Below are 27,164 nucleotides of genomic sequence, written 5' to 3' on the forward strand. Positions count from 1 at the left end.
TGGCAGCCAAACAAGAATCGCCAAAGACCGGTGAGCCCTCTGGGGGCACCCAGGTGATGGCGGAAGTGTAGGTGGCAGCTAAGTATCACGCAAAATGCTGGCAGCATGTCTCATGAGGCCAGATGCTGGAGCACAGGCAGGTCTTGACGACATCCATCAGGAGGGTAGGTTCAACAACACAAGGCCAGGACAGGTGGCAAGGAAGGAGGTGAAGCTGGTGGTGATGGATCCTTGGCCCTCGGCATGGCGTGATGATGCAGCTAATCACAGTGGCAAGCCACTAGCCCCTCACTGGTGTGCACCATACAGTGGTGGCAACTGCAGCAACTGTGGACTATGGACTGTGTCCTGAATCCACTTCAGACAGTGGCCAAACCCCAAAGCCAGACTGCAGAGCCAGGAGCGAACCATGATGATGGCCACATTGATGAAGTGACATGAGCACATGCACGAGGGTAGAGGGCTGGCAACCTTGGAGCACCTCGGCCGGACTCCTATTCCTCACGGATGTGAGCCTGCATGAACTCTTAAGTGTGTCAAGGATCATCCATGGAAGAGTTTGAAATATACTTCTTCATTTGAAACTTGAATGTGCAGATGAGCCATTCCACATTGCCATTAGATTGGAGGTGGAAAGGAGCTGCAGTCACATGGTGGATGCCTTGGTGGGATAATAAATCTTGGAACATCTGAGACACAAACTGTGGGCCGTTATTTGTCTCAAGTATATAAGGCAATCCTCCTACAGAGAAAAAAAAAAAAATAATAATAATTGGAGAGGGCCGGAACTACAGATGCGGCGGATGTGGAATGACAGTGAATAACATATGGAAACCATCAACAACTAACAACAACTAATGATTTAGGGAGTGTCCTGTGAAATCAACATGGACACATTCCCACAGATGCATGGAGAGAGTATCATTTGTGGTGCTACCTATTGTGAGCCACACTGAGAGCAGGCCCTGATAAGATGCACAATGTCACTATTGACACCAACCATAATATGTGTTGAAGGGCCAATGACTTGGAGCAAAGAGAACACCACCATTAAACACTGAAAGACTATGATGGAGGACAAAATAGTTACGTAAAGGATCAAAAGCTCTGCCCGAATGCCTGTTGGGCCAACCATACTGAACGAGGTGAACAACATGGTCCAAAACAGGATCAGCAGCAACAGTGGGTGCAATCTGGGAGCCAGTAACAGGAAACCCTCCCACTGCAAACTGTGTGCCAACATCCAAGGGAATGCAGAGTTCATCCTGATCAAAAGCAGGACCCAGTCCCATTGGAAACTGGGACAGCACATTGGCATTAGCATGCTGCACGGTAAGCCAAAAATGAATTTTGTAGCTGTAGTAAGACAGAAACGAGGCCCAATGCTGAAGATGAAGTGTTGCTTTGTTGTTCAATGAAGCAGCAGGATTAAACAATGAAACCAAGGGCTTGTTGTCTGTAATGAGGTGGAAGTTAGACCCATACAAGAATACATGAAACTTTGTGAGAGGCAAGTGCTACCATTTCAACTTAGGAGTAGTGATGCTGAGCAGAGTGGAGTGTTTTGGATGTGTGAGAACAGCCCTGAGGCCATACTGGGAGGTGTCCACAGCCGAAACCAAGTGGTGGTCAGTGAAAACCAAGTGGTGGTCAGTGAAAATCAAGTGGTGGTCAGTATATAAAGTAATTGAATAAGGAGCAGAATGTAATTTAGATTTCAAAAGCGTGAATGGGTGCTCTTAGGTCTCTGCCCACTGAAAAGAAATATCCTTGTGAAGCAATTTGTGGAGAGGATGGGCCAACATGGCTGCATCCAGAACGAATTTGTGATAGTAGGTGATCATCCCTAAAAATGATTGTAGTTATTTATCATTCGAAGGGACAGGCAGAGCTGTGACAGCAGCAACACGTGACAAAGGCTTTACACCATCCAAAGAAATCTCAAACACACAATGGACAGCTGAAAAGAGTGGGACATGGTCAAATTGCACATCAACCCTGCAGTATGTAAGACCACAAACAATGGGTGTATGCTACGTAAATTCTAGTCCATGGATGCCTCCATCATGACATCATCAAGATAATTGTTGCATGCAAGAATGGACATCAACTATTTCAGCCGGTAGGTGCTGATATTGATACAGCCCAAAGGAGCCTTTTCAAATCCTCATCCAACATAACCTGTAAATAAGCTTCAGATAAACCAATTTTAGAGAAAATTGGGCTCTGGCGAGTTTGGCCAATGTCTCAGCCTGGCAGAGCAAAGGATAGGTGTCAATGATTGATAAAGCAATAGCTTCATCCACTACTAGAAAAGTCAATGAATGAACCACATATTTATACACAGTGGGAGCTGTAAATTACTCCAAAATTGGAATACCTACTTCTTGTAACTCACCAAATGTCGAGTAACTGGAGGTAATGCTGGAGATCCCAGCAGTATCACAGTTGCACCCATGGCCACTTGTAATCTCAGTGCTTTGTCCATAACTCGCACTTCAATAAACATTGGCCATTATTCTTAAGAACTGGAGACAAACACTTAACATCCATGTCCACATCTGCAGGAGAGGGCTGGGTATGACACAAAGACGCTATATGTCCTTTTCTTCTACAGTTGTTGAAAGTCACCCAGTGTTTATTGTATATGGCACTGTCATGTTGCACAAAACAGTATGAGCAAGATGGGAGTGATGAATGCTGATGCTGCTGCTGCTGTAGTAGTAGTAGTAGTAGTAGTAGTAGTAGTAGTAGTTGTTGTTGTTATTGTCATTGTCGTCATTTGGCACACTGCTGGCCAGTGCAGTGCAGAGGCTGCATTTGTATGGTTGCCACTTTGTCCTGCCCTAGACCTACAAGATGCCTGACAACTGGGAATGGCAGCCGGCACAGTGATGTCACAACAGGCCTCAACCTGATCAGTAGAAGCACGCAAAACCTTGAAAGATTGAGTAATATTCAAAACATTAGGCAAAGATGGATTCTTGCTCTGTAGTGCCCATTTCTACATCTACATGACTACTCTGCAATTCACATTTAAGTGCTTGGCAGAGGGTTCATCGAACCACAATCATACTATCTCTCTACTATTCCACTCCCGAACAGCGAGCGGGAAAAACGAACACCTAAACCTTTCTGTTCGAGCTCTGATTTCTCTTATTTTATTTTGATGATCATTCCTACCTATGTAGGTTGGGCTCAACAAAATATTTTCGCATTCGGAAGAGAAAGTTGGTGACTGAAATTTCGTAAAAAGCTCTCGCCGCGACGAAAAACGTCTATGCTGTAATGACTTCCATCCCAACTCGTGTATCATATCTGCCACACTCTCTCCCCTATAACGCGATAATACAAAACGAGCTGCCCTTCTTTGCACCCTCTCGATGTCCTCCGTCAATCCCACCTGGTAAGGATCCCACACCGCGCAGCAATATTCTAACAGAGGACGAACGAGTGTAGTGTAAGCTGTCTCTTTAGTGGACTTGTTGCATCTTCTAAGTGTCCTGCCAATGAAACGCAACCTTTGGCTCGCCTTCCTGACAATATTATCTATGTGGTCCTTCCAACTGATGTTGTTCGTAATTTTAACACCCAGGTACTTAGTTGAATTGACAGCCTTGAGAATTGTACTATTTATAGAGTAATCGAATTCCAACGGATTTCTTTTCGAACTCATGTGGATCATCTCACACTTTTCGTTATTTAGCGTCAACTGCCACCTGACACACCATACAGCAATCTTTTCTAAATCGCTTTGCAGCTGATACTGGTCTTCGGATGACCTTACTAGACGGTAAATTACAGCATCATCTGCGAACAACCTAAGAGAACTGCTCAGATTGTCACCCAGGTCATTTATATAGATCAGGAACAGTAGAGGTCCCAGGACGCTTCCCTGGGGAACACCTGATATCACTTCAGTTTTACTCGATGATTTGCCGTCTATTACTACGAACTGCGACCTTCCTGACAGGAAATCACGAATCCAGTCGCACAACTGAGACGATACCCCATAGCTCTGCAGCTTGATTAGAAGTCGCCCATTGACGCAACTCCTTGTCAGGAGCCAACTGAATGATGGCACCACGGACCATACCGTAGTAATAATGATGAGCATCGGTATCAAACTGATATTTGTGGCTGAAGCTGTGGGGTTCAGTTGCCCAAGCCCAATAGGACTGATGGGGCTGTTTACGACAACAGTGGAACTCTACAAGCACTGCAATGACATGCATGGTTTTACAGTGATAATTTGACACCAAACTACACATTTTACTGAATGAAAGCAAAGCTGTTCCTGGAATGGAGCTAACTGGCACAACAACTGGTAGTTCCAAGGAGAAATCCAAGAAAGATACAAAGCCTCACATATACAGGGTGTTACAAAAAGGTACGGCCAAACTTTCAGGAAACATTCCTCACACACAAAGAAAATATGTTATGTGGACATGTGTCCGGAAACGCTCACTTTCCATGTTAGAGCTCATTTTATTACTTCTCTTCAAATCGCATTAATCATGGAATGGAAACACACAGCAACAGAATGTACCAGTGTGACTTCAAACACTTTGTTACAGGAAATGTTCAAAATGTCCTCCATTAGTGAAGATACATGCATCCACCCTCCGTCACATGGAATCTCTGATGCGCTGATGCAGCCCTGGAGAATGGCGTATTGTATCACAGCCGTCCACAATATGAGCACGAAGAGTCTCTACATTTGGTACCGGGATTGTGTAGACAAGAGCTTTCAAATGCCCCCATAAATGAAAGTCAAGAGAGTTGAGGTCAGGAGAGTGTGGAGGCCATGGAATTGGTCCGCCTCTACCAATCCATCGGTCACCGAATCTGTTGTTGAGAAGCGTACAAACACTTCGACTGAAATGTGAAGGAGCTCCATTGTGTACGAACCACATGTTGTGTCGTACTTGTAAAGGCACATGTTCTAACAGAACAGGTAGAGTATCCCGTATGAAATCATGATAACGTGTTCCATTGAGCGTAGGTGGAAGAACATGGAAAATGAGCTCTAACATGGAAATTAAGCGTTTCCGGACACATGTCCACATAACATCTTTTCTTTATTTGTGTGTGAGGAATGTTTCCTGAAAGTTTGGCTGTACCTTTTTGTAACACCCTGTATTTCCATCAGTGACACCAAAAGCAAGGAAGTGTTGCTGAAGCTACTTCTCATAAGCTTCCCAGTCTTCAGCCACTTCGTTATAAGGGGGAAAAGGCAGTGGATATGCAGATGAGATGGGTGCATGGTGTATAGAAACACATAGTAGAAAACGGCTAACTTACTATTTATTTCTATCATAACACTTCAATCATAAGTTTTCATCACCTTATTTCCAGTTTTAACTTCTTGTGATGACCCACCACACTAATAAGAGCTGCATTAAAACTTACTATTGTCGGGCAGGTACCCTGTTTCAAACATTTAAGTTCAGTAATTTTTACATTTTCTCCACTGCCGAATCCTGCTGGCCAGCTTCACTGTTAGGCAATCATACGTGTTTACTTACCGCCACATTATACGCGTGTGCAATTTATCATCATTCACACTAAAGATTTATACTGATTATAAAAACGTGAATAATATGTGACTTCTGTTACATACAATGACAACACACAAATACAAGTCCAAATAGAGCACAGCACACAGAAATATGAGTATACCTTCTACAAAATGCGCAAGAATGATGAAAAATTACAATCTATACAGAGGTTGCATGCAACTTCCCGATTATAATAACCTTCAATTCATATATTGATCAGAAACAACTAATGAGTGAAGGACTTCTGACCACTAGCCAAAAAACTGAAATGGCAGGTTTTCAAACCAAATTAATTAGGTTTGATGATAATTATCTAAAATCAGGAGACATAATTGGATAATTAGGAGGTGGGAGAAACAGTGGAAAATCGGGAGTCTCCCACTTAAATTGGGAGAATTGACAGCCATGAAGTTCTTAAATGGTTTGAGAGGAAGATTATGATTTTAGTATGGGGTATATAACATACTTGATAAAGTTAGATAGTGTGCACCATTTCTTATATGTTATTTTAAATGTTGAGGAATTCACACTTAAAGCATTTTAAATAGTTAATGTTTCTTATAACAGGATTTTATTTCTTTCTATTGTGTACAGGCAAATGGTTGTGATTTAATACCCCTTGGGAAAACTATATACTTTGTGCTCTATAGTGGCAAATGTTATCTTTCCATGGAGTTTTGCTACCATGAACTAGACTGCACTTACTCAGGCAGAGTCACATTGTACAATTTACTTAATTATGTTTACACTTGTACCATGTTATCACCATTCAAACTCAAAAGAGTGATTAAGGTGAGTTGTTCCCACAAGATCTGGCAGTAGTTACTTGTGTTATAGAGGGTCAATATTCAAGTGGTATAATTATGACACTATCCCAGAACTTTGGGAAGCGGTTCTGAAGGCATTGATAATTATGCATATAGAACTTACTGCCATGATTTTCTTTCGTTTTCTTTTTTTTTTCTTTTTCTCTCAGGGTGTATATGCAGACATGAAAAAAAAAAATATTCCTGGATTTTTCTTTAATTTTCCAGTCAAAAATATTTTTAGAGCAGTTTCTCGTAAACATCTGTTTTTTCACTGGGACTGTGAGCAATTGAGAAGTATAGCAAATAGTTTGGTTTCCCAACTAGAATTTTGGGTGACTTCACTGGGACTGTGAGCAATTGAGAAGTATAGCAAATAGTTTGGTTTTCCAACTAGAATTTTGGGTGACTTCACAGTTCAGATTTCGATAATTTTTTTCCTATAGGCTGACAATAGTTGGAAAATTTTGTAAAAATAAATGTGAAATTCCTACATTCATGTTGGTAGCAAAAATTCACCCTCTGGAATCCAGCATTTTTGCATTTAGGAAGAACATGAGACTTGTTTCATAAACAACTAAGAAAAACAAAGTTTTTCTGGCACTGACTTTTTACATGATGATGATGACATTGACAGCGGTCTGGAGAAGTACAAGCAATGAAGGTCAGTCAGCTAAATATGCCAGCAAACATCAAGAGCTGTATCACTGAAATTTTGGCATTACCAAAAGTTGAATTTCCTCCTAGAGAACCACGAGCAACTAATTGAGAAAGATGCAACTTCTGTGATAAGAAGAAAACAGACAAACAAATTTTGTTGCAATGTGTGCCTGCAACATGTTGCAACATATCTGTGCAATGAAAATAGCAGTCACCACAAATTATTTGCCTGAAATTGAGAGAGAGACTACAAAGAACCATTTTTCTGTATGACTTTTCTAAAAATAACTGTTGATTAATATTCATTCATAAAACAGTGAAGAGAACTGAGTGGATGTTAAGTTGAGTTCTTGTAAGTCTGAGGGTAAATTATGACTTAACACTAGTTATTTACACTATTGTTGCTAAAGGTCATTATTATTGTTGCTAAAAGCCATTATATTTATGAATTCAGTGCCTTATCTATATTATTCAGGTTCGAATATATTTCCTAACCATAGTATTAAACTTCCTCATACAACTGGCACAAAATGGATCATGGACTCAGTCCGTAAGCATTGATTAGAGGTAAAATGATCAAGCTTATAACAGAGGGCTAATGTAATTGTCATTTTAACTTTGCTATCCACTTGGATACAATAGTAGTACCATTACAAAAAAAGGAAAAATGTAAACAATGTGTTCAATATTACCTTAGTTTCATTCATTTATTATGGGTGGCTACACAGTTTACAATATATTTGTTAACATAATTCCCATTATAATTTTGTACGACAAACTGTAGGATACAGGAAATGTAATAAGTTGTACGGATATTCTCTCTATTTTGTACCAAATCTTCCCCGTGAGCATCTGCTGATGTGCCCCCTTGATGGAGTGTTAGTCTCCCATAACCTATGAGACCAGACCACTGCACCACCAATCACCGTCAGCAGCACCATTGATGACGATTCTGACTGTAGTACTCCATCACTGCATTCAAGAATCACCCACACACCAGACTAGCCCTACCTGGCTACACACCCTGGGAGCCCTCACGCTGCACCTGCCCTCAAAACAATGAGACTGCACCGGTTGTTTTCCCCCTGCCACTACATAACCACTTCAGTGCACCACATTTCTCTATTTTATTATTAACTAAAAGTGGCCATCCTAATTAAAACTCACTGTAACTATTTTTGTATTGTAAGAGGAACAAGATCAAAACTTTGTACCCTTTGCCCATTTGCAGTAACTTTGAAGATTTTTCTATTTTGAAATCACACTCCATTAGATTGTAGCCCCTTTTAAATGTCGGTGCAACCTGCCCAAGGGAGCATTTGCTTAATTCAACATCCTTAACCATCGTAATGACATCAAGTCATATTTAGAGTAATAACCTGCTGCTACAGAAGGGGAAGGTAATAAGCATGGAAAACTGCCAGACTGATGGGAAAAGTTTTATTGAAAGTTACAAAATTTATTCTTTCATTTCTGATGCACTGAAACTGTGTCTCAGTGTAAAGTTGTGGCTGGGCCTGAGCTAATGTGACACCAGATATCACTGGATATTGCTACCTACTGATGCTCAATCCACGTTAATAGTGTTCTCAAAGTGATTACTGCTGATGAAAGAACGCATTGCTAAAGCATTCCTGACTAAAGCACACTTGCGAAGTACCATTCAGCAGCCAATTACAAGGTTGTGAATGGTCACATGGGGGACAGTATGGGGACTAGTGAGAGTGCACTGGTATTACCGAGATGCTCTCTCGGTAGCCAGCTTTCGACCCAACCAGATATGCCTTTCTGCTTCTTGTTCGGGCACTATGCCCCTCAGTCTGGCTGTAGGTGGCCTCCAACATGCCACAGTTGTATATTTGTGCATGTTAGTAGTAGCTTACTGGAAATAAAATTCAGCTAACTGAATTGGAAATTTCTGACAAATTGATAATGTTTCAAGCTGGTACAAGGGCTTCAGATGCATGTATAAATTGGAACAAATACATCAAGTTGGGTTCACTGGCATTGCACACTTGTTCAAGAAAGGTTATGTCCTATAGTGCACACCAATTTCAGGGCCGAGGAGTTTTTCATACAGAGGTGACGTACAAATTTGTGCTATGAGACATCACCTTTATTGTTATTAATTTCCTTACAATGGATAATATTTTCAGTTTCAATGCATTTAATCAGTTTAGATTTTCCATTGATAAGACAGCACAGCTTGTTCCCAATGCAGTTAACTTCCAGACTGTTGAACACCTTTGCATCTGTTTTTCAGTTGCCTATTTTGCATTGGCATGTCCTTTACCCCACATTCTGTCTGAGGTTACTATAAAACTGCTCAAGTGCCTCGGCAGCAAGTGATATGCCTATCTTGTCTAGTTCTTGGATGTCCCCTTTAGTACGATATGCAAACTGGATGTTTCCCTCAATTATGTTGAGATTTGAAGCTGGTGGTGAAGACCTATATTATCACACATTCTGAGTATCTTTTCTCAAAATTGAAGGTCGTGAATGTTGCTCAGGGGCACCTCACATGATTGATGGATCACAGCAATCAATCAGCAGGACATGCACTTCGTTCACAGATCACATTTGTGGTAAAAATCACTGATCACAGTGATCAATCGCTGAAAATTCCCATGCAATATTATGAATCACATCATTTTAACTTAAATGTTTAGGGAAAACCTATTCTACAGTTATATTCAAGTACCCTGTCACTTTATATCATCTAATTTTTCTTCATGCAATTTACAACAAGAGTTATGAAAATCAGCAGCACTGCTATTGACAACATTTCCAAAGACCCACTGAGGCTGCAACACCATTGTCTAAATACTTGCAGTTGAACTACAAGACTAACAAATGAATGAGGAATTGAGAGCTAATAGATTGAAAAAACAAATTGTATTACCACAGTGGAGAGATGTACACATGCCACTTGGCATCATTAAAAAATGTATTCTGTAAAGTGACCCACAGTTCCCAAGAAAAGTGTTTCAACACAAGTTTAATAAATTTCAATTCCTATTTATTTCTTTATTTTTGCAAACATCTGTGAAGATAAGGAGATCAACTGGCACTGCTTGTAAAGACAGCACTAGCTGTTCAGTCTCCGTAAGAGAACTTTTGATACAGTGGTGTTTGTTACATTGCTCGACACTAGTTGACAAATCGCTCATATGAAGCAGGGTTGAAGCGAGCAACCAATTGCAGCATTATTGCATTGTGCATGGGGCCCTGAAAATTAATAAGTTGGAGGCGTACGTGTAACCACCTTTGCATCCAGACTTCACAACAAGTGCTTATTTTAAACAGCCCATTCTGCCAATACCAGTGGTTGCCTTTTAGTGCTTCTAGCACACCAGCCATTTTTCAAATATATTCACAAAAACTGATTTGAGAGATTCTGTCATGTTGTAGCTATTCTCTAACACCTGCAAAAATCCCAAGTAACTGTATTCACTTTCTGCTACCTCACAGAAAACCAGTTTAAAGAACAGTCTCAAGAACTGCCCCTTATTTTTAACATTCATTTGAGTACCTGCATTTCATTACAAACAAAAATGGGATAGTTATGACCAATAATCATATACAGGCCATTCACAAAATGCCCCTATACTGGAATTTTTTTAAAAAGCTACAGTCTTTCAGGGACAACTACGGAAAATTTATAGCATATGCAATGCAGACTGCATATCTTCTCAATGCCCCTGGAGGGCCAAGTTCTTTTGATAATTCAGATGTGACACTGTGTTAAGCACTCTTAAATGTGCCCTCCTTCCTTTGGGAACCGATTATTCTTGCCATAGATGCTACCCAGCATGGTATTAGTGTTGTCCTTTTTCACACTGGGAAGCAGAGGAGCCAAAACAGCCAATAGCTTTTATTTCCAAAATGTTAAAAAAGCTCCAACAGAAACACAGCCAGATTGATAATGAGGCCCTCACAATCATCTATGCAGTAGGCAAATTTCACACATACCTCTATGGTGGGAAATTCCACAGTGATAAGCCTTTGCCCACTTCATTTGGCCCTTGCTCATTGTTGTACAACAAAACAACACTATACTTACAACAATGAGTCCACTTTTTATGTGCATATCAGTATTCCATCATATACAAGCCAACAGGCCAGCACAAGAATGCAGACAATCTTTACTGGTGGGTTCAAAGCAGAATTTGACCAATATGGGGTTGAGTGCTTCCACACTGACTCAGAGGTACTTTTCAATTAAATGGTTCTCCAATAATAGCATTTCCACTGCAACACAACCGTGGCAGGACACCATGATGCACCACATTTTTAAGTGGGTTCAGGATAAGTTCCTCTTAGTTGTTACAGAGAATGAGTACTTCCAATGGAGATCCCATCCTGACTCTGCACAGGGCCTCTCCCTGCTTCATGCAGGTTGGGACATCACATGGATGAAGACCTTGGCCTGTCATCAAGCTTATTGGATGGCCATCAACAAAGGCATTGAGGTGCTCACCTGCTCTTGGCCCAAAAGTGCTCCCCTGCAGGCACCAACTTAAATTTCTTCATCCTAGCTGTGGCCTGCAGCTCCATGGGACTGAGTTCATGTGCACTGTAAGGGTCCTTTCCTCATATCAACGTTTCTGATCACCATGGGCCCTTTCTCAGAGTTTCCATAACTAACCAGGCTGTATTCTACAGTGACAAGGTGGCAATTAAAGCCAACATATGAGTTTATGATGTAAAGCTCCCCCAAGCCATGGTGAGTGTTAATGGCCCCCAGGTCACATCTGACTCTTATGGAGCTTTGCACTTAACAATGACATGTAGCACCTCCCTGCTGCTTCTTTTCATCCTCAATCAAATGACAAGGCAGAGCAGATGGGGTGCACTTTTAAGGAAAACATGAAGGCAGTGATTCGATCTACTAGTGAAAATTCTCTAATCAGCACCAGCTGCTCAGCTGTACCACCATCTGAAGAGGTCCGAGGCTTAAATTGGCTACCTCTGCCACAAAAGTAGGCCACCTAGGCGTTGAAGAACTTCAGATCTTTAAGTACCAGAAAAGCAAGCACTACAGCAGATTACTGCTCTAGACCCAAACATGATCAGTCCCATTTCATCCAAAATATTGACAACCAGCTTGCAAAATATACTATGAATGAGTGGTAAGTGCAGCTCATTCTACAAATGCCAATACATTCTCTACAGCTTTACTGCACATAGATGTGATACACGATTTAATATATGGTATTAACCCATGTCTTATAACAATAAACATTAATTTTATACCATTAAAACACTGTTTTTAATAACACGTGATTTTGCAATCCATACATTGTCAAAACTAATACTCATTGAGAAAAATTAAAGGGACATTACTGTATGGAATTTAATGTAGTTTAATTCTGTAATAAGACGCGTTTTTGCTTGTTGCCATAGTTTTCTCGTTATTTAAGAGGGGGCAAAAAATGGACATCATAAGTGACCTTCAAACACTCCCCCCCCCCCCCCCCCCCCCCAACAATGCCAAACTCATTCCTTGCCAGTCCGGATTTTTAGTACAGGTTATTGTGCCCCCTCCTACTGCTGTACAAAACTTTGTGACTTTTTCCTTCACTGAGATTAGATTAGATTATATTAATACTAGTTCCATGGATCATGAATACGATATTTCATAATGATGTGGAATGAGTCAAATTTTCCAATGCATGACATAATTAAGTTAATTTAACAACATACTTAATGATGATGTAAATAAAACAGAAAGAAACTTCCACATGGGAAAAATATATTAAAAACAAAGATTCTAAGACTTACCAAGCGGGAAAGCGCCGGCAGACAGGCACAATGAACAAAACACACAAACACACACACAGAATTACTAGCTTTCACAACCGATGGTTGCTTCTTCAGGAAGGAGAGGAAAAGACGAAAGGATGTGGGTTTTAAGGGAGAGGGTAAGGAGTCATTCCAATCCCGGGAGCGGAAAGACTTCCCTTAGGGGGAAAAAAAGGACAGGTGTACACTCGCGCACACACACACACACACGCACACATATCCATCCGCACATACACAGACAGAAGCAGACATATTTAGGCAAAGAGTAAGGGCAGAGATGTCAGTCGAGGCGGAAGTACAGAGGCAAAGAAGTTGTTGAAAGACAGGTGAGGTATGAGCGGCGGCAACTTGAAATTAGCGGAGGTTGAGGCCTGGCGGATATCGAGAAGAGAGGATATACTGAAGGGCGAGTTCCCGTCTCCGGAGTTCGGATAGGTTGGTGTTGGTGGGAAGTATCCAGATAACTCGGACGGTGTAACACTGTGCCAAGATGTGCTGGCCGTGCACCAAGGCATGTTTAGCCACAGGGTGATCCTCATTACCAACAAACACTGTCTGCCTGTGTCCATTCATGCGAATGGACAGTTTGTTGCTGGTCATTCCCACATAGAAAGCGTCACAGTGCAGGCAGGTCAGTTGGTAAATCACGTGGGTGCTTTCACACGTGGCTCTCCCTTTGATCGTGTTCACCTTCCGGGTTACAGGACTGGAGTAGGTGGTGGTGGGAGGGTGCATAGGACAGGTTTTACACCGGGGGCGGTTGCAAGGGTAGGAGCCAGAGGGTAGGGAAGGTGGTTTGCGGATTTCATAGGGATGAACCAAGAGGTTACGAAGGTTAGGTGGACGGCGGAAAGACACTCTTGGTGGAGTGGGGAGGATTTCATGAAGGATGGATCTCATTTCGGGGCAGGATTTTAGGAAGTCGTATCCCTGCTGGAGAGCCACATTCAAGGTCTGATCCAGTCCCGGGAAGTATTCTGTCACAAGTGGGGCACTTTTGGGGTTCTTCTGTGAGAGGTTCTGGGTTTGAGGGGATGAGGAAGTGGCTCTGGTTATCTGCTTCTGTACCAGGTTGGGAGGGTAGTTGCGGGATGCGAAAGCTGTTTTCAGGTTGTTGGTGTAATGGTCGAGGGATTCAGGACTGGAGCAGATTCGTTTGCCACGAAGGCCTAGGCTGTAGGGAAGGGACCGTTTGATATGGAATGGGTGGCAGCTGTCATAATGGAGGTACTGTTGCTTGTTGGTGGGTTTGATGTGGACGGATGTGTGAAGCTGGCCATTGGACAGATGGAGGTCAACGTCTAGGAAAGTGGCATGGGATCTTGAGTAGGACCAGGTGAATCTGATGGAACCAAAGGAGTTGAGGTTGGAGAGGAAATTCTGGAGTTGTTCTTCACTGTGAGTCCAGATCATGAAGATGTCATCAATAAATCTGTACCAAACTTTGGGTTGGCAGGCTTGGGTAACCAAGAAGGCTTCCTCTAAGCGACCCATAAATAGGTTGGCATATGAGGGGGCCATCCTGGTACCCATGGCTGTTCCCTTTAATTGTTGGTATGTCTGGCCTTCAAAAGTGAAGAAGTTGTGGGTCAGGATGAAGCTGGCTAAGGTGACGAGGAAAGAGGTTTTAGGTAGGGTGGCAGGTGATCGGCATGAAAGGAAGTGTTCCATTGCAGCGAGGCCCTGTACGTGCTGGATATTCGTGTATAGGGAAGTGGCATCAATGGTTACAAGGATGGTTTCCGGGGGTAACAGACTGGGTATGGATTCCAGGCATTCGAGAAAGTGGTTGGTGTCTTTGATGAAGGATGGGAGACCGCATGTAATGGGTTGAAGGTGTTGATCTACGTAGGCAGAGATACGTTCTGTGGGGGCTTGGTAACCAGCTACAATGGGACGGCCAGGATGTTTGGGTTTGTGAATTTTAGGAAGTAGGTAGAAGGTAGGAGTGCGAGGTGTCGGTAGGGTCAGGAGTTTGATGGAGTCAGGAGAAAGGTTTTGTAGGGGGCCTAAGGTTCTGAGGATTCCTTGAAGCTCCGCCTGGACATCAGGAATGGGATTACCTTGGCAAACTTTGTATGTAGAGTTGTCTGAAAGCTGACGCAGTCCCTCAGCCACATACTCCTGACGATCAAGTACCACGGTCGTGGAACCCTTGTCAGCCGGAAGAATGATGATGGATCGGTCAGCTTTCAGATCACGGATAGCCTGGGCTTCGGCTGTGGTGATGTTGGGAGTAGGATTAAGGTTTTTCAAGAAAGATTGAGAGGCAAGACTGGAAGTGAGAAATTCCTGGAAGGTTTGGAGAGGGTGATTTTGAGGAAGAGGAGGTGGGTCCCGCTGTGATGGAGGACGGAACTGCAGCAGGCAGGGTTCAATTTGGATAGTGTCTTGGGGAGTTGGATCATTAGGAGTGGGATCAGGATTATTTTTCTTCATGGCAAAGTGATGTTTCCAGCAGAGACTACGAGTGTAGGACAGTAAATCTTTGACAAGGGCAGTTTGGTTGAACCTTGGAGTGGGGCTGAAGGTGAGGCCTTTGGATAGGACAGAGGTTTCGGATTGGGAGAGGGGTTTGGAGGAAAGGTTAACTACTGAATTGGGGTGTTGTGGTTCCAGATTGTGTTGACTAGAATTTTGAGGTGTTGGGGGGACTGGAGCTGGAAGTGGGAGATTGAGTAGATGGGAGAGACTGGGTCTGTGTGCAATGAGAGGAGGTTGAGGTTTGTTGGAAAGGTTGTGGAGGGTGAGTGAGTTGCCTTTCCGGAGGTGGGAAACCAGGAGATTGGATAGTTTTTTGAGGTGGAGGGTGGCATGCTGTTCTAATTTGTGGTTGGCCTGTAGGAGGAAGCTATGTACAGCCGGTGTGGATGTGGGAGAGGAAAGATAGAGGACTTTGATTTGGGATAGGAGTTAACGGGTGTGTTAATTGGCTGAGTCGATGTATAGGTGAAGGATTAGGCGGGTGAGGGCTATGGATTGTGCTGTTTGGAACTGGTATAAGGACTGATGGAAAGAAGGATTGCAGCCAGAGATGGGAACTTTAAGTGTGAGGCCTTTGGAAGTAATGCCAAATGTCAGACAAGCCTGAGTAAATAGACAATTTTTCTTTATTTTTTGTGTTGTTTACTTTTTTTTAAATAATTTTTTTGTTTGTTTGTTTTTTTTTCTTTTTTTCTTCATTTATATCTAAAAATTCCTCTATGGAGTAGGAGTTGTCATTCAGAAATTCTTTTAATTTCTTCTTAAATACTTGTTGGTTATCTGCCAGACTTTTGATACTATTTGGTAAGTGACCAAAGACTTTAGTGGCAGTATAATTCACCCCTTTCTGTGCCAAAGTTAGATTTAATCTTGAATAGTGAAGATCATCCTTTCCCCTAGTATTGTGGTTATGCACACTGCTATTACTTTTGAATTGGGTTTGGTTGTTAACAACAAATTTCATAAGAGAGTATATATACTGAGAAGCTACTGTGAATATCCCTAGATCCTTAAATAAATGTCTGCAGGATGATCTTGGGTGGACTCCAGCTATTATTCTGATTACACACTTTTGTGCAATAAATACTTTATTCTTCAGTGATGAATTACCCCAAAATATGATGCCATATGAAAGCAATGAGTGAAAATAGGTGTAGTAAGCTAATTTACTAAGATGTTTACCACCAAAATTTGCAATAACCCTTATTGCATAAGTAGCTGAACTCAAACATTTCAGCAGATCATCAATGTGTTTCTTTCAACTTAATCTCTCATCAATGGACACACCTAAAAATTTGGAATATTCTACCTTAGCTATATGCTTCTGATTAATGTCTATATTTATTAATGGCATCATACCATTCACTGTACGGAACTGTATGTACTGTGTCTTATCAAAATTCAGTGAGAGTCCGTTTAGAAGGAACCACTTAGTAATTTTCTGAAAGACAGTATTGACAATTTCATCAGTTAATTCTTGTTTGTCACGTGTGATTACTATACTTGTATCATCAGCAAAGAGAACTAACTTTGCCTCTTCATGAATATAGAATGGCAAGTCATTAATATGGATTACTGCAGTAGCATCAGATGCCATCTGGAGGATTTCAGGACAAAATGTGAGATGTCCTGTTACTGACATCATGATAAACAGAAGTCTGCAAGTCACTATGACCACCTGTTAGGATTCAGCTTTCAGCCAACACAAAGCTATAAATGAGAAAGACAGCTAAGAATTTGTTTCCAACATTGAGGATCTTTACAACTGCCACTTTTGCATCTGAGAATGGGATTCAGCTTTCTCTGTAGCTAGTAAAACAAACCTGGTCACAACAAAATCCATTGTGGCATGTTGTAAACCCTCAAAGGCTAGGAAAATCATCTTTTTTCTGTTTACTGTTTATTACAGTCTGATATACAGGACTGTATCAACTTGTGGAAGGACACAGTCCTAATACACTTCAGTCAATTCCAGAAAGGGTTAATGAGGTATCTCTTGATCAATATTAATGTGACCTTGCTGAAATGAACGACAAGCAGATTTTTCAACCTTGTGAAAGCCTGCAATACCACTTGAAGGCATGAAAGGTCTTCCTGCCACATCATTATTACACTGTTTCAGAATCAGAGGAAATTCATAGTTCATAATGCAGAGATGTGTGTGTTCTCGAAGCCACTGAAACAGATGAGACATATTTGAGCTTCACAATCTCCCTTCAGGTACAATGCCCTGAGCACCCTGCAAGCCATCCTGTGCTTGTACCCAGCAGACAAACCTGTTCAGTATTCCAGGAAACCCCACTTCACCAACATCTAGTGAAGGCACTGATATTCTGACAGCTAATAACACATGTGGGATTTTGGAGCAACAGTATGGCAGATGCATTAGTAAAGGAGGCTTGTACAATACCCACTACAGCACGATGCAGAGGTCCCATCCATGCAGTGATCTCACTGCCGAGGCACAGGATTGTGCATCATTTGGAGGAGGAGTGGATGTAAGAGAAGTAAAAAACGTTCTGGTTAGTAACACACTACAATCTGGCTGTGGCATAGTTCCTTCCAGTCACTGAAGCAGAACACAGTATTACTGAGAACCTCCCATCAGGCACTGCCTTCCAATGCATGGCTTCCTTTTCTAGGTTGATAAACTGCCACAGCAGGGTATCTGTGGAATAAAAACACTGGTACACCACAGTTTGGAAAGTGCACCATGTTTTTTTTTCAGAACAATAAATATCCTAGACTAAGTGTGAGGAAGAAATAAGATACTCCTTTCCCAAAAGCTAAGACTACCAGTAATACTCTTAAAACTGGTATGTGTCTTACTTTTACTCATATTTTGCTTACTTTCTTACATACAATTCTATTATTATCATTTTTTATTTCATAAAGATTTTTCTTTCTAATTAATATATTTTTCTACATAATGTCATTTACATGAATTCATGTTTATTAATGTTTGGGTTCTAATGGCAATATTGTCATATAACCACTCCTAAATAAAAACAATCAAAAACTGAATATAATGTGTTATGTAAAACTGTTGCACAACTGTGACAGTCACATTGCAGGAAGACAGAACATATACCAAGCATTTGTTTTAAAAATCTTTTAACAATAACTGCACCTTTTTCATCAATAGAAGGGGCAGACATTCATCCAGGTAGCTTCCCACACCAAGTGAAGTCTTTACACAGGTGCCTAGAGCAATACGTAGAAAACCACCACTTTGTTTGCTTATATATATTACGTAGATAAAGTCATGGTTATGAAGGATGACATATGCAGCAACAGTTTATATGAACCACACCCTTACTAGAACTTTAGGTGCTGGGTAGTCCAATAACCATAGGATATTCCTCAAGCCTATTAACATTAGAAGATTAAGTGTTTCCAGTATGATAATCTCATTAAGTAGATATTTTGCATCCTTCAGTGATCTGCAAATTTGTTCACTTGTTTTCTGTACATAAAAAGAAATTTGACATGTTTCTTCTGTTTTGATTCCATGAGATCCTACAGAAATAAATGTTAACTCATACAGAGCTCCGCATATCTGGATGACCCTTATATAACTGGGGTGTGGAAGATACTGCATAGGTTACCCATTAATTACTTTTTTTCGCTTGAAATAGAAGTTTGTATCATCCTTGTGACCCAGGCAATGAAGTCAATATTCCCTCTCTTTAAGACATACAATGTTCAATCGTTAAGCCCAACAGTGTGGTCACTGATGCATGCCCAGCAGTTATGATGCTAGTGCTCGAGGACAGCAGCAGTGTTACTTCCCCCACATCTTCTTCAGAGTTGGGTTTATAACATACCTCACATGGCCTGTGCCCTCAATCCTAACAGAGAAGCATCCAGTTTCTCTTAGAGGGTTGTGTAAGAATGTAAATTTACTGCAAAGAGTGAGCTGTCACTGCACGAACAGCTCTTCTCAGCATGGCTGTCTTGTTCTCACATCACTTCCCATACATTATCTGTATATCACACTACTCTGCCTATGTAAACCTATCCATGATACAGCATTTCTTAAGTACAACTAATGTTGCAAGACACAAAATCCAATGTAGGGAAGAGCAGTATGCAAATTAAATGCAGCAAAGAGGATATTTAGCTGTGTTATCAACAGCACATACCATGAGTGAACAAAAACTTTTTCTTTGCCAACATAACACGCTTTCCATAATGTGTACAGCTGGCAATGATGTGAGTGGTTGAATCTGAATTCTACCCATAATGCAAACAGTAATGAATGTTCCTGACAATTCAAAAATAAAAAATCAGTAAAAATACAAAGACTATAGACAGGCAAGAGATAATGATGACACTGTGATAAAGGAAAAGGGAGGAGAATGTATACATGGAATGAAGATTACTGTTTAACGTCTAGCCGACAACAAGGTTATTTAAAGGAAGGGAACAAGTTGGGATTGTGGAAGGAAATTGGATTTGTCCATATTGAATGTATAGTACTGACATAAATGTTTGGAGAAGAAAGGAAAAATAAAAACAGCATGATGAGTGAGTTTAAAGATGGTTAAGAATCAAAAATAGAAAAGGTGAAGAGGGGGAAGGCTATGTGACGAGTGAAATCAAAACCCACAAATAATAAGTGGCACTGAACAACATTAGTCTGAGAATATCATATGATGATTCTGAATTGCATAGCAGGAGTGACAAACTCTGAACCTGTTGTGGACCTAGTTCTTATGCACAGTTAAAATGTTCTGCATCATTAGTAATCCAAATACTGTGTACAACAGTAAGAGAACAGATAGCAGTTCTCGATTTGTAGACATCACATTAGCATCCTGAAATAAATTTTAGGGCTCATCTCTTCCAGATTTGAATCTTAAGAATATGAACACGGAAATTAAAATGAATAAAATTACTTGTACACATTCAGAAGGAAATGTGGAGGCAATTGATTTGGAATCCATGGCTAAGAAAGAAAGATAATGAAAAACAATTATTAGAACCTTATCTAATGTATATCTTCACTACAAATGTTCCTGGAAGGCTCAATCTTTTGCTTGTTACATGACAACTGTTCTTTTCTTGCTTTTTAATGCCAAAAAAGGTGAAGGCTGGACATTTTGTAAACTTGTTTAAGTCTACCGTGATAATATAAAGTGTGTCCTTGCCTCTCAGTATTTTCTTTTTCTTCTTGGACAAGGATGTTCATGCAGACATGTATTGAGACTTGTTACATGAAAATGCACTGTATGGTTGCAACAACAACATGCATTTAGAGGCAGCAATGGAATTCAGTTTGAGGTCTGTAAAACATTGTTTCTTTAGCAATGTTATAAGATTTGCATCTGGCATTGGTCTTAGAAGAAGAATCTGCAGAGAACTCTTTAAAAAATATATTTTACAACTTGTTATCTTGACAGCTGTTTTGTAGTACACACCAATAGTGAACAGAGTCAGATATACATTTAAATATGGGTGAACAAGCTGTCAGAGCATACTTAATATCTTGCATTTGATATACCGGAGATTGGGAGTGAATTAAGGAATTTTCTGAATTTTCCGTTGACCATTTCCTTCCACTCCCTTAAAGACAATACTCACACGAATTTTTAAAACTATTAAATTAGAAGTAGAATTCACTTATCTGACTTCTTTCTCCATCCCAGAGTGGAATGTGGCTTCTGTGTTATACACATCATGTAATCTAACTCAATGTAAACACAATTTAATCAACAACAAAATTTTGCTCAGTATATTTACAGTCTACAATACAAACAAGGTATGGCATCCCATTCTATATAGCCAAACCAGTAAGTGCCCACTCTATTGCACTGTTCAGGACTACATTTAGAGTGCACATGTCGGTTTTGTTAGGTTGGAGAATTCCCTCCCTAGACCTGACAAGACGCCTCCTGAGATGCGACAAGGCAGTAGTAGACAAAACGCAACAGGGAATAACAATGTTAATGTGGTAATAGTAAATTGCAGGAGCGTCTATAGAAAGGTCCCAGAACTACTCTCATTAATAATCGGTCACAATGCCCACATAGTACTAGGGATGGAAAGTTGGCTGAAACCAGATGTAAACAGTAATGAAATTCTAAACTCGGCAATTGGATGTCTCTATAGGCCCCCTGGCTCATCAGCTGCTGTACAGAACACCTGAAGGAAAATTTGGAAAATATTTCAAGAAGATTTCCCGACCATGTTATAGTTTTGGGTGGAGATTTTAATTTAATAGATATAGACTGGGAGACTCAAACATTTATAACGGGTGGCAGGCGCAAAGAATCCAGGTCCGCATCTACCAGTTTTTCCATTCGTCTGCAAAGAATTCGCGTTAGTATTTTGCAGCTGTGACTTATTAAACTGATAGTTCGGTAATTTTCACATCTGTCAGCACCTGCTTTCTTTGGGATTGGAATTATTATATTCTTCTTGAAGTCTGAGGGTATTTGGCCTGTCTCATACATCTTGCTCACCAGCTGGTAGAGTTTTGTCATGACTGGCTCTCCCAAGGCCGTCAGTAGTTCTAATGGAATGTTGTCTACTCCGGGGGCCTTGTTCCGACTCAGGTCTTTCAGTGCTCTGTCAAACTCTTCACGCAATATCGTATCACCCATTTCGTCTTCATCTACATCCTCTTCCATTTCCATAATATTGTCCTCAAGTACATCACCCTTGTATAAACCTTCTATATACTCCTTCCACCTTTCTGCCTTCCCTTCTTTGCTTAGAACTGGGCTGCCATCTGAGCTCTTGATATTCATACACGTGGTTCTCTTCTCTCCAAAGGTCTCTTTAATTTTCCTGTAGGCAGTATCTATCTTACCCCTAGTGAGATAAGCCTCTACATCCTTACATTTATCCTCTAGCCATCCCTGTTTAGCCATTTTGCACTTCCTCTCGATCTCATTTTTGAGACGTTTATATTCCTTTTTGCCTGCTTCATTTACTGCATTTTTATATTTTCTCCTTTCATCAATTAAATTCAATATTTCTTCTGTTACCCAAGGATTTCTAGCAGCCCTCGTCTTTTTACCTTCTTTATCCTCTGCTGCCTTCACTACTTCATCCCTCAGAGCTACCCATTCTTCTTCTACTGTATTTCTTTCCCCTATTCCTGTCAATTGTTCCCTTATGCTCTCCCTGAAACTCTGTACAACCTCTGGTTCTTTCAGTTTATCCAGGTCCCATCTCCTTAATTTCCCACATTTTTGCAGTTTCTTCAGTTTTAATCTACAGGTCATAACCAATAGATTGTGGTCAGAGTCCACATCTGCCCCTGGAAATGTCTTACAACTTAAAACCTGGTTCCTAAATCTCTGTCTTACCATTATATAATCTATCTGATACCTTTTAGTATCTCCAGGGTTCTTCCACGTATACAACCTTCTTTCATGATTCTTAAACCAAGTGTTACCTATGACTAATTTGTGCTCTGTACAAAATTCTACTAGGCGGCTTCCTCTTTCATTTCTTAGCCCCAATCCATATTCACCTACTATGTTTCCTTCTCTCCCTTTTCCTACACTCGAATTCCAGTCACCCATTGCTATTAAATTTTCGTCTCCCTTCACTATCTGAATAATTTCTTTTATTTCATCGTACATTTCTTCAATTTCTTCGTCATCTGCAGAGCTAGTTGGCATATAAACTTGTACTACTGTAGTAGGTGTGGGCTTCGTATCTATCTTGGCCACAATAATGCGTTCACTATGCTGTTTGTAGTAGCTTACCCGCATTCCTATTTTCCTATTCATTATTAAACCTACTCCTGCATTACCCCTATTTGATTTTGTGTTTATAACCCTGTAATCACCTGACCAGAAGTCTTGTTCCTCCTGCCACCAAACTTCACTAATTCCCACTATATCTAACTTTAACCTATCCATTTCCCTTTTTAAATTTTCTAACCTACCTGCCCAATTAAGGGATCTGACATTCCACGCTCCGATCCGTAGAACGCCAGTTTTCTTTCTCCTGATAACGACATCCTCCTGAGTAGTCCCCGCCCGGAGATCCGAATGGGGGACTATTTTACCTCCAGAATATTTTACCCAAGAGGATGCCATCATCATTTAATCATACAGTAAAGCTGCATGTCCTCGGGAAAAATTACGGCTGTAGTTTCCCCTTGCTTTCAGCCGTTCGCAGTACCAGCACAGCAACGCCGTTTTGGTTAATGTTGCAAGGCCACATCAGTCAATCATCCAGACTGTTGCCCCTGCAACTACTGAAAAGGCTGCTGCCCCTCTTCAGGAACCACACGTTTGTCTGGCCTCTCAACAGATACCCCTCCGTTGTGGTTGCACCTACGGTACGGCCATCTGTATCGCTGAGGCACGCAAGCCTCCCCACCAACAGCAAGGTCCATGGTTCATGGGGGGAACAACGAATTAGCGATCATAAAACAGTTACAGCATCAGTGATTTCAGCCGTAAATAGAAATATTAAAAAAGGTAGGAAGATTTTTCTGTTTAGCAAAAGTGACAAAAAGCAGATTTCAGAGTACCTGATGGCTCAACACAAAAGTTTTGTCTCAAGTACAGATAGTGTTGAGGATCAGTGGACAAAGTTCTAAACCATGGTACAATATGCATTAGATGAGTATGTGCCAAGCAAGATCATAAGAGATGGAAAAGAGCCACCTTGGTACAACAACTGAGTTAGAAAACTGCTGCGGAAGCAAAGGGAACTTCACAGCAAACATAAATACAGCAAAGCCTTGCAGACAAACAAAAAAATTACGAGAAGCAAAATGTTGTGTGAGGAGGGCTATGCGAGAGGCATTCAATGAATTTGAAAGTAAAGTTCTATGTACTGACTTGGTAGAAAAAATCCTAAGAAATTTTGGTCCTATGTCAAAGCGGTAGGTGGATCAAAACAAAATGCCCAGACACGCTGTGACCAAAATGGTACTGAAACAGAGGATGACAGACTAAAGGCCGAAATGTCTTTTTCCAAAGCTGTTTCACAGAGGAAGACTGCACTGTAGTTCCTTCTCTAGATTGTCACACAGATGACAAAATGGTAGATATCGAAATAGATGACAGAAGGATAGAGAAACAATTAAAATCGCTCAAAAGAGGAAAGGCCGCTGGACGTGATGGGATACCAGTTCGATTTTACACAGAGTGCAGCAGTGTACCATAGGTCTCTAGAAGAGCATAGCATTCCAAAGGATTGTAAAAGGGCACAGGTCATCCCCATTTCAAGAAGGGAGTTCAAACATATGTGCAGAAATATAGACCTATATCTCTAACGTCGATGAGTTGTAGAATCTTGGAACTCGTATTATGTTCAAGTATAATGACTTTTCTGGAGACTAGAAATCTACTCTGTAGGAATCAGCATGGGTTTCAAAAAAAATGATCGTGTGAAACCCAGCTTGCGCTATTCGTCCATGAGTCTTAGAGGGCCATAGACATGGGTTCCCGGGTAGATGGCGTGTTTCTTGACTTCCGCAAGGCGTTTGACACAGTTCCCCATAGTCGTTTAATGAACAAAGTAAGAGCATATGGACTATCAGAACAACTGTGTGATTGGATCGAAGAGTTCCTTGATAACAGAATGCAGCATGTCATTCTCAATGAAGAGAAGTCTTCTGAAGTAAGAGTGATTTCAGGTGTGCCACAAGGGAGTGTTGTAGGACTGTTGCTATTCACAATATATATAAATGACCTTGTGGATAATATCGGAAGTTCACTGAGGCTTTTTGTGGATGACACTGTAGTATATCGAGAGGTTGTAACAATGGAAAATTGTACTGAAATGCAAGAGGATCTGCAACGAATTGACCCATGGTGCAGGGAATGGCAATTGAATCACAATGTAGGCAAGTGCAATGTGCTGCAAATACACAGAAAGAAAGATCCTTTATCATGTAGCTACAATATAGCAGGTCAGAAACTGGAAACAGTTAATTCCATAAATTATCTGGGAGTAGGCACTAGGAGTGATTTAAAATGGAATTATCATATAAAGTTGATCGTCAGTAAAGCAGATGCCAGACTGAGATTCAAAGGAAGAATTCTAAGGACATGCAATCCGAAAACAAAGGAAGTAGGTTACAGTTCCCTTGTTCGCCCACTGCTTGAATACTGCTCACCAATGTGGGATCTGTACCAGATAGGGTTGATAGAGGAGATCCAACGGAGAGTAGTGTGCTTCATTACAGAATCATTTAGTAATTGCGAAAGTGTTATGGAGGTGATAGATAAACTCCAGTGGAAGACTCTGCAGGAGAGACGCTCAGGAGCTCGGTATGTGCTTTTGTTGAAGTTTCAAGAACATACCTTCACCAAGAAGTCAAGCAGTACATGCTCCCTCCTACGTATATCTCGTGAAGAGACCACGAGGATAAAATCAGAGAGATCAGAACCCACACAGAGGCATACCGACAATCTTTCCTTCCACGAACAATATGAGACTGGAATAGAAGGGAGAACCAATAGAGGTCTTCAAAGTACCCTCCGCCACACACCTTCAGGTGGCTTGCGGAGTATGGATGTAGATGTAGATGTTAAAATGCGATCCTGGTGTCTGAGTCACCTGTCTTTCCTTTTTAACTTTCCTCATTCTAAACCTCTTTAGTCCCTGTGGAAAGAACTAACATTTCTAAAAGCTAGTACAATGTCATTACTCTACCTCTATGTCTTTCAGTAGTACTAAGCATTTTGCCTCTTGAAGGTAAGTAATAGCCAACAATTCTATATCACATTTATTAGTTTCATAGATAGAATTTTTCCTTTGATACAAAGGATGACTTACCATTTTTTAAAAGCAACTCTGTAATTTCACAATTTCCAGTACGAGCAGCAGCAATGAGTGGTGTGTCACCATTGTCATCACGCAAATTGACAATACATCCAGCTTGTAACAACAGACGTGCCATGTCTACCTGGCGATGCATTATGGCGTAATGCAACAGGTAGTGAGACTGCGTCACTTTTGCACCAGCATCCAGAAGAATTTTCACCATAGGTACACTCTTTTGCCAAACTGCTTCACAAAGAGGAGTATAACCTGAAATAAAAAGGGAGAAGCAATGTTAAAATGTTACATCATTATCTACACTGTGTGTGTGTGTGTGTGTGTGTGTGTGTGTGTGTGTGTGCGCGCGCACGCGCGCGCGCGCGCGCACGCACGCGGAATACTGCTGTAACACCCATCCTGTAACTGTCATTTCCAATTTTCATTCTTCCTTTCTATTGCCCCTCCTCCATTTTATGAGACAGAGAGGGAGGAAAAGAGAAACAGTTTATTGGGGAAGAACATTTCAACGTGATAAAATTTATGACTTTTTGTACTTTACTGTACTAAATAAATGTCACTGGAACTCGGCTACAAATGTAGTTTTTAGGAATTGACAAGCAATTTATTTAACTCCTAGGCCAAGATTAAGCAATAGTAAGGAGTGAGAACAGTGATGAAAGCAGATAATCACATTTCTTGCAGAAGACTCTTCAAAGATCTTGGAATTACCTCATTTCTAAGCATGTTTGCTACTTAATGGCATTTGTTGCAGATCAATCAAGCACACAACAAGATGCAAAAACAACTTTCAGTATGACTTTGACTACCATTTAGATGTATTCTGGTACAAAGGTCTTCAACATGTTCCCACCAGACATTAAATATGACATTAGGAATGCTTTGCTGAGCACAACACACTTGACGCCAATGACTGCTTCACAAATGATGTACCATCTGGATCTTTCCCCCAATACAAGCTTCCATAAATTACATAGATGGGAATTGTCTTTACAACATATACTTCTATCATGCAATACTACCAGTTTCAGTTCCTGCTAGTTCCAATCCCACAACCTCTTCCATCCCTGTCCAGCCTTCCTTCATT

At 40.9% G+C, this 27,164-nt stretch overlaps 1 protein-coding gene across 5 annotated transcripts in view; it reads right to left on the minus strand.

The window, feature by feature from the left end:
- Positions 1 to 27,164, minus strand: part of LOC126334655 (ankyrin-1-like) — a 192,591-nt gene that overhangs the window by 23,003 nt on the left and 142,424 nt on the right. For all 5 annotated transcript variants that reach the window (XM_049997103.1, XM_049997100.1, XM_049997104.1 and 2 more), the window contains one exon: positions 26,075 to 26,329. In XM_049997103.1, coding sequence (XP_049853060.1) covers positions 26,075 to 26,329 — 255 coding nt within the window. The remainder of the gene's footprint in view (positions 1 to 26,074; positions 26,330 to 27,164) is intronic.

This window comes from Schistocerca gregaria, chromosome 2 (assembly GCF_023897955.1).
Source record: "Schistocerca gregaria isolate iqSchGreg1 chromosome 2, iqSchGreg1.2, whole genome shotgun sequence".
Taxonomy (NCBI): domain Eukaryota; kingdom Metazoa; phylum Arthropoda; class Insecta; order Orthoptera; family Acrididae; genus Schistocerca; species Schistocerca gregaria.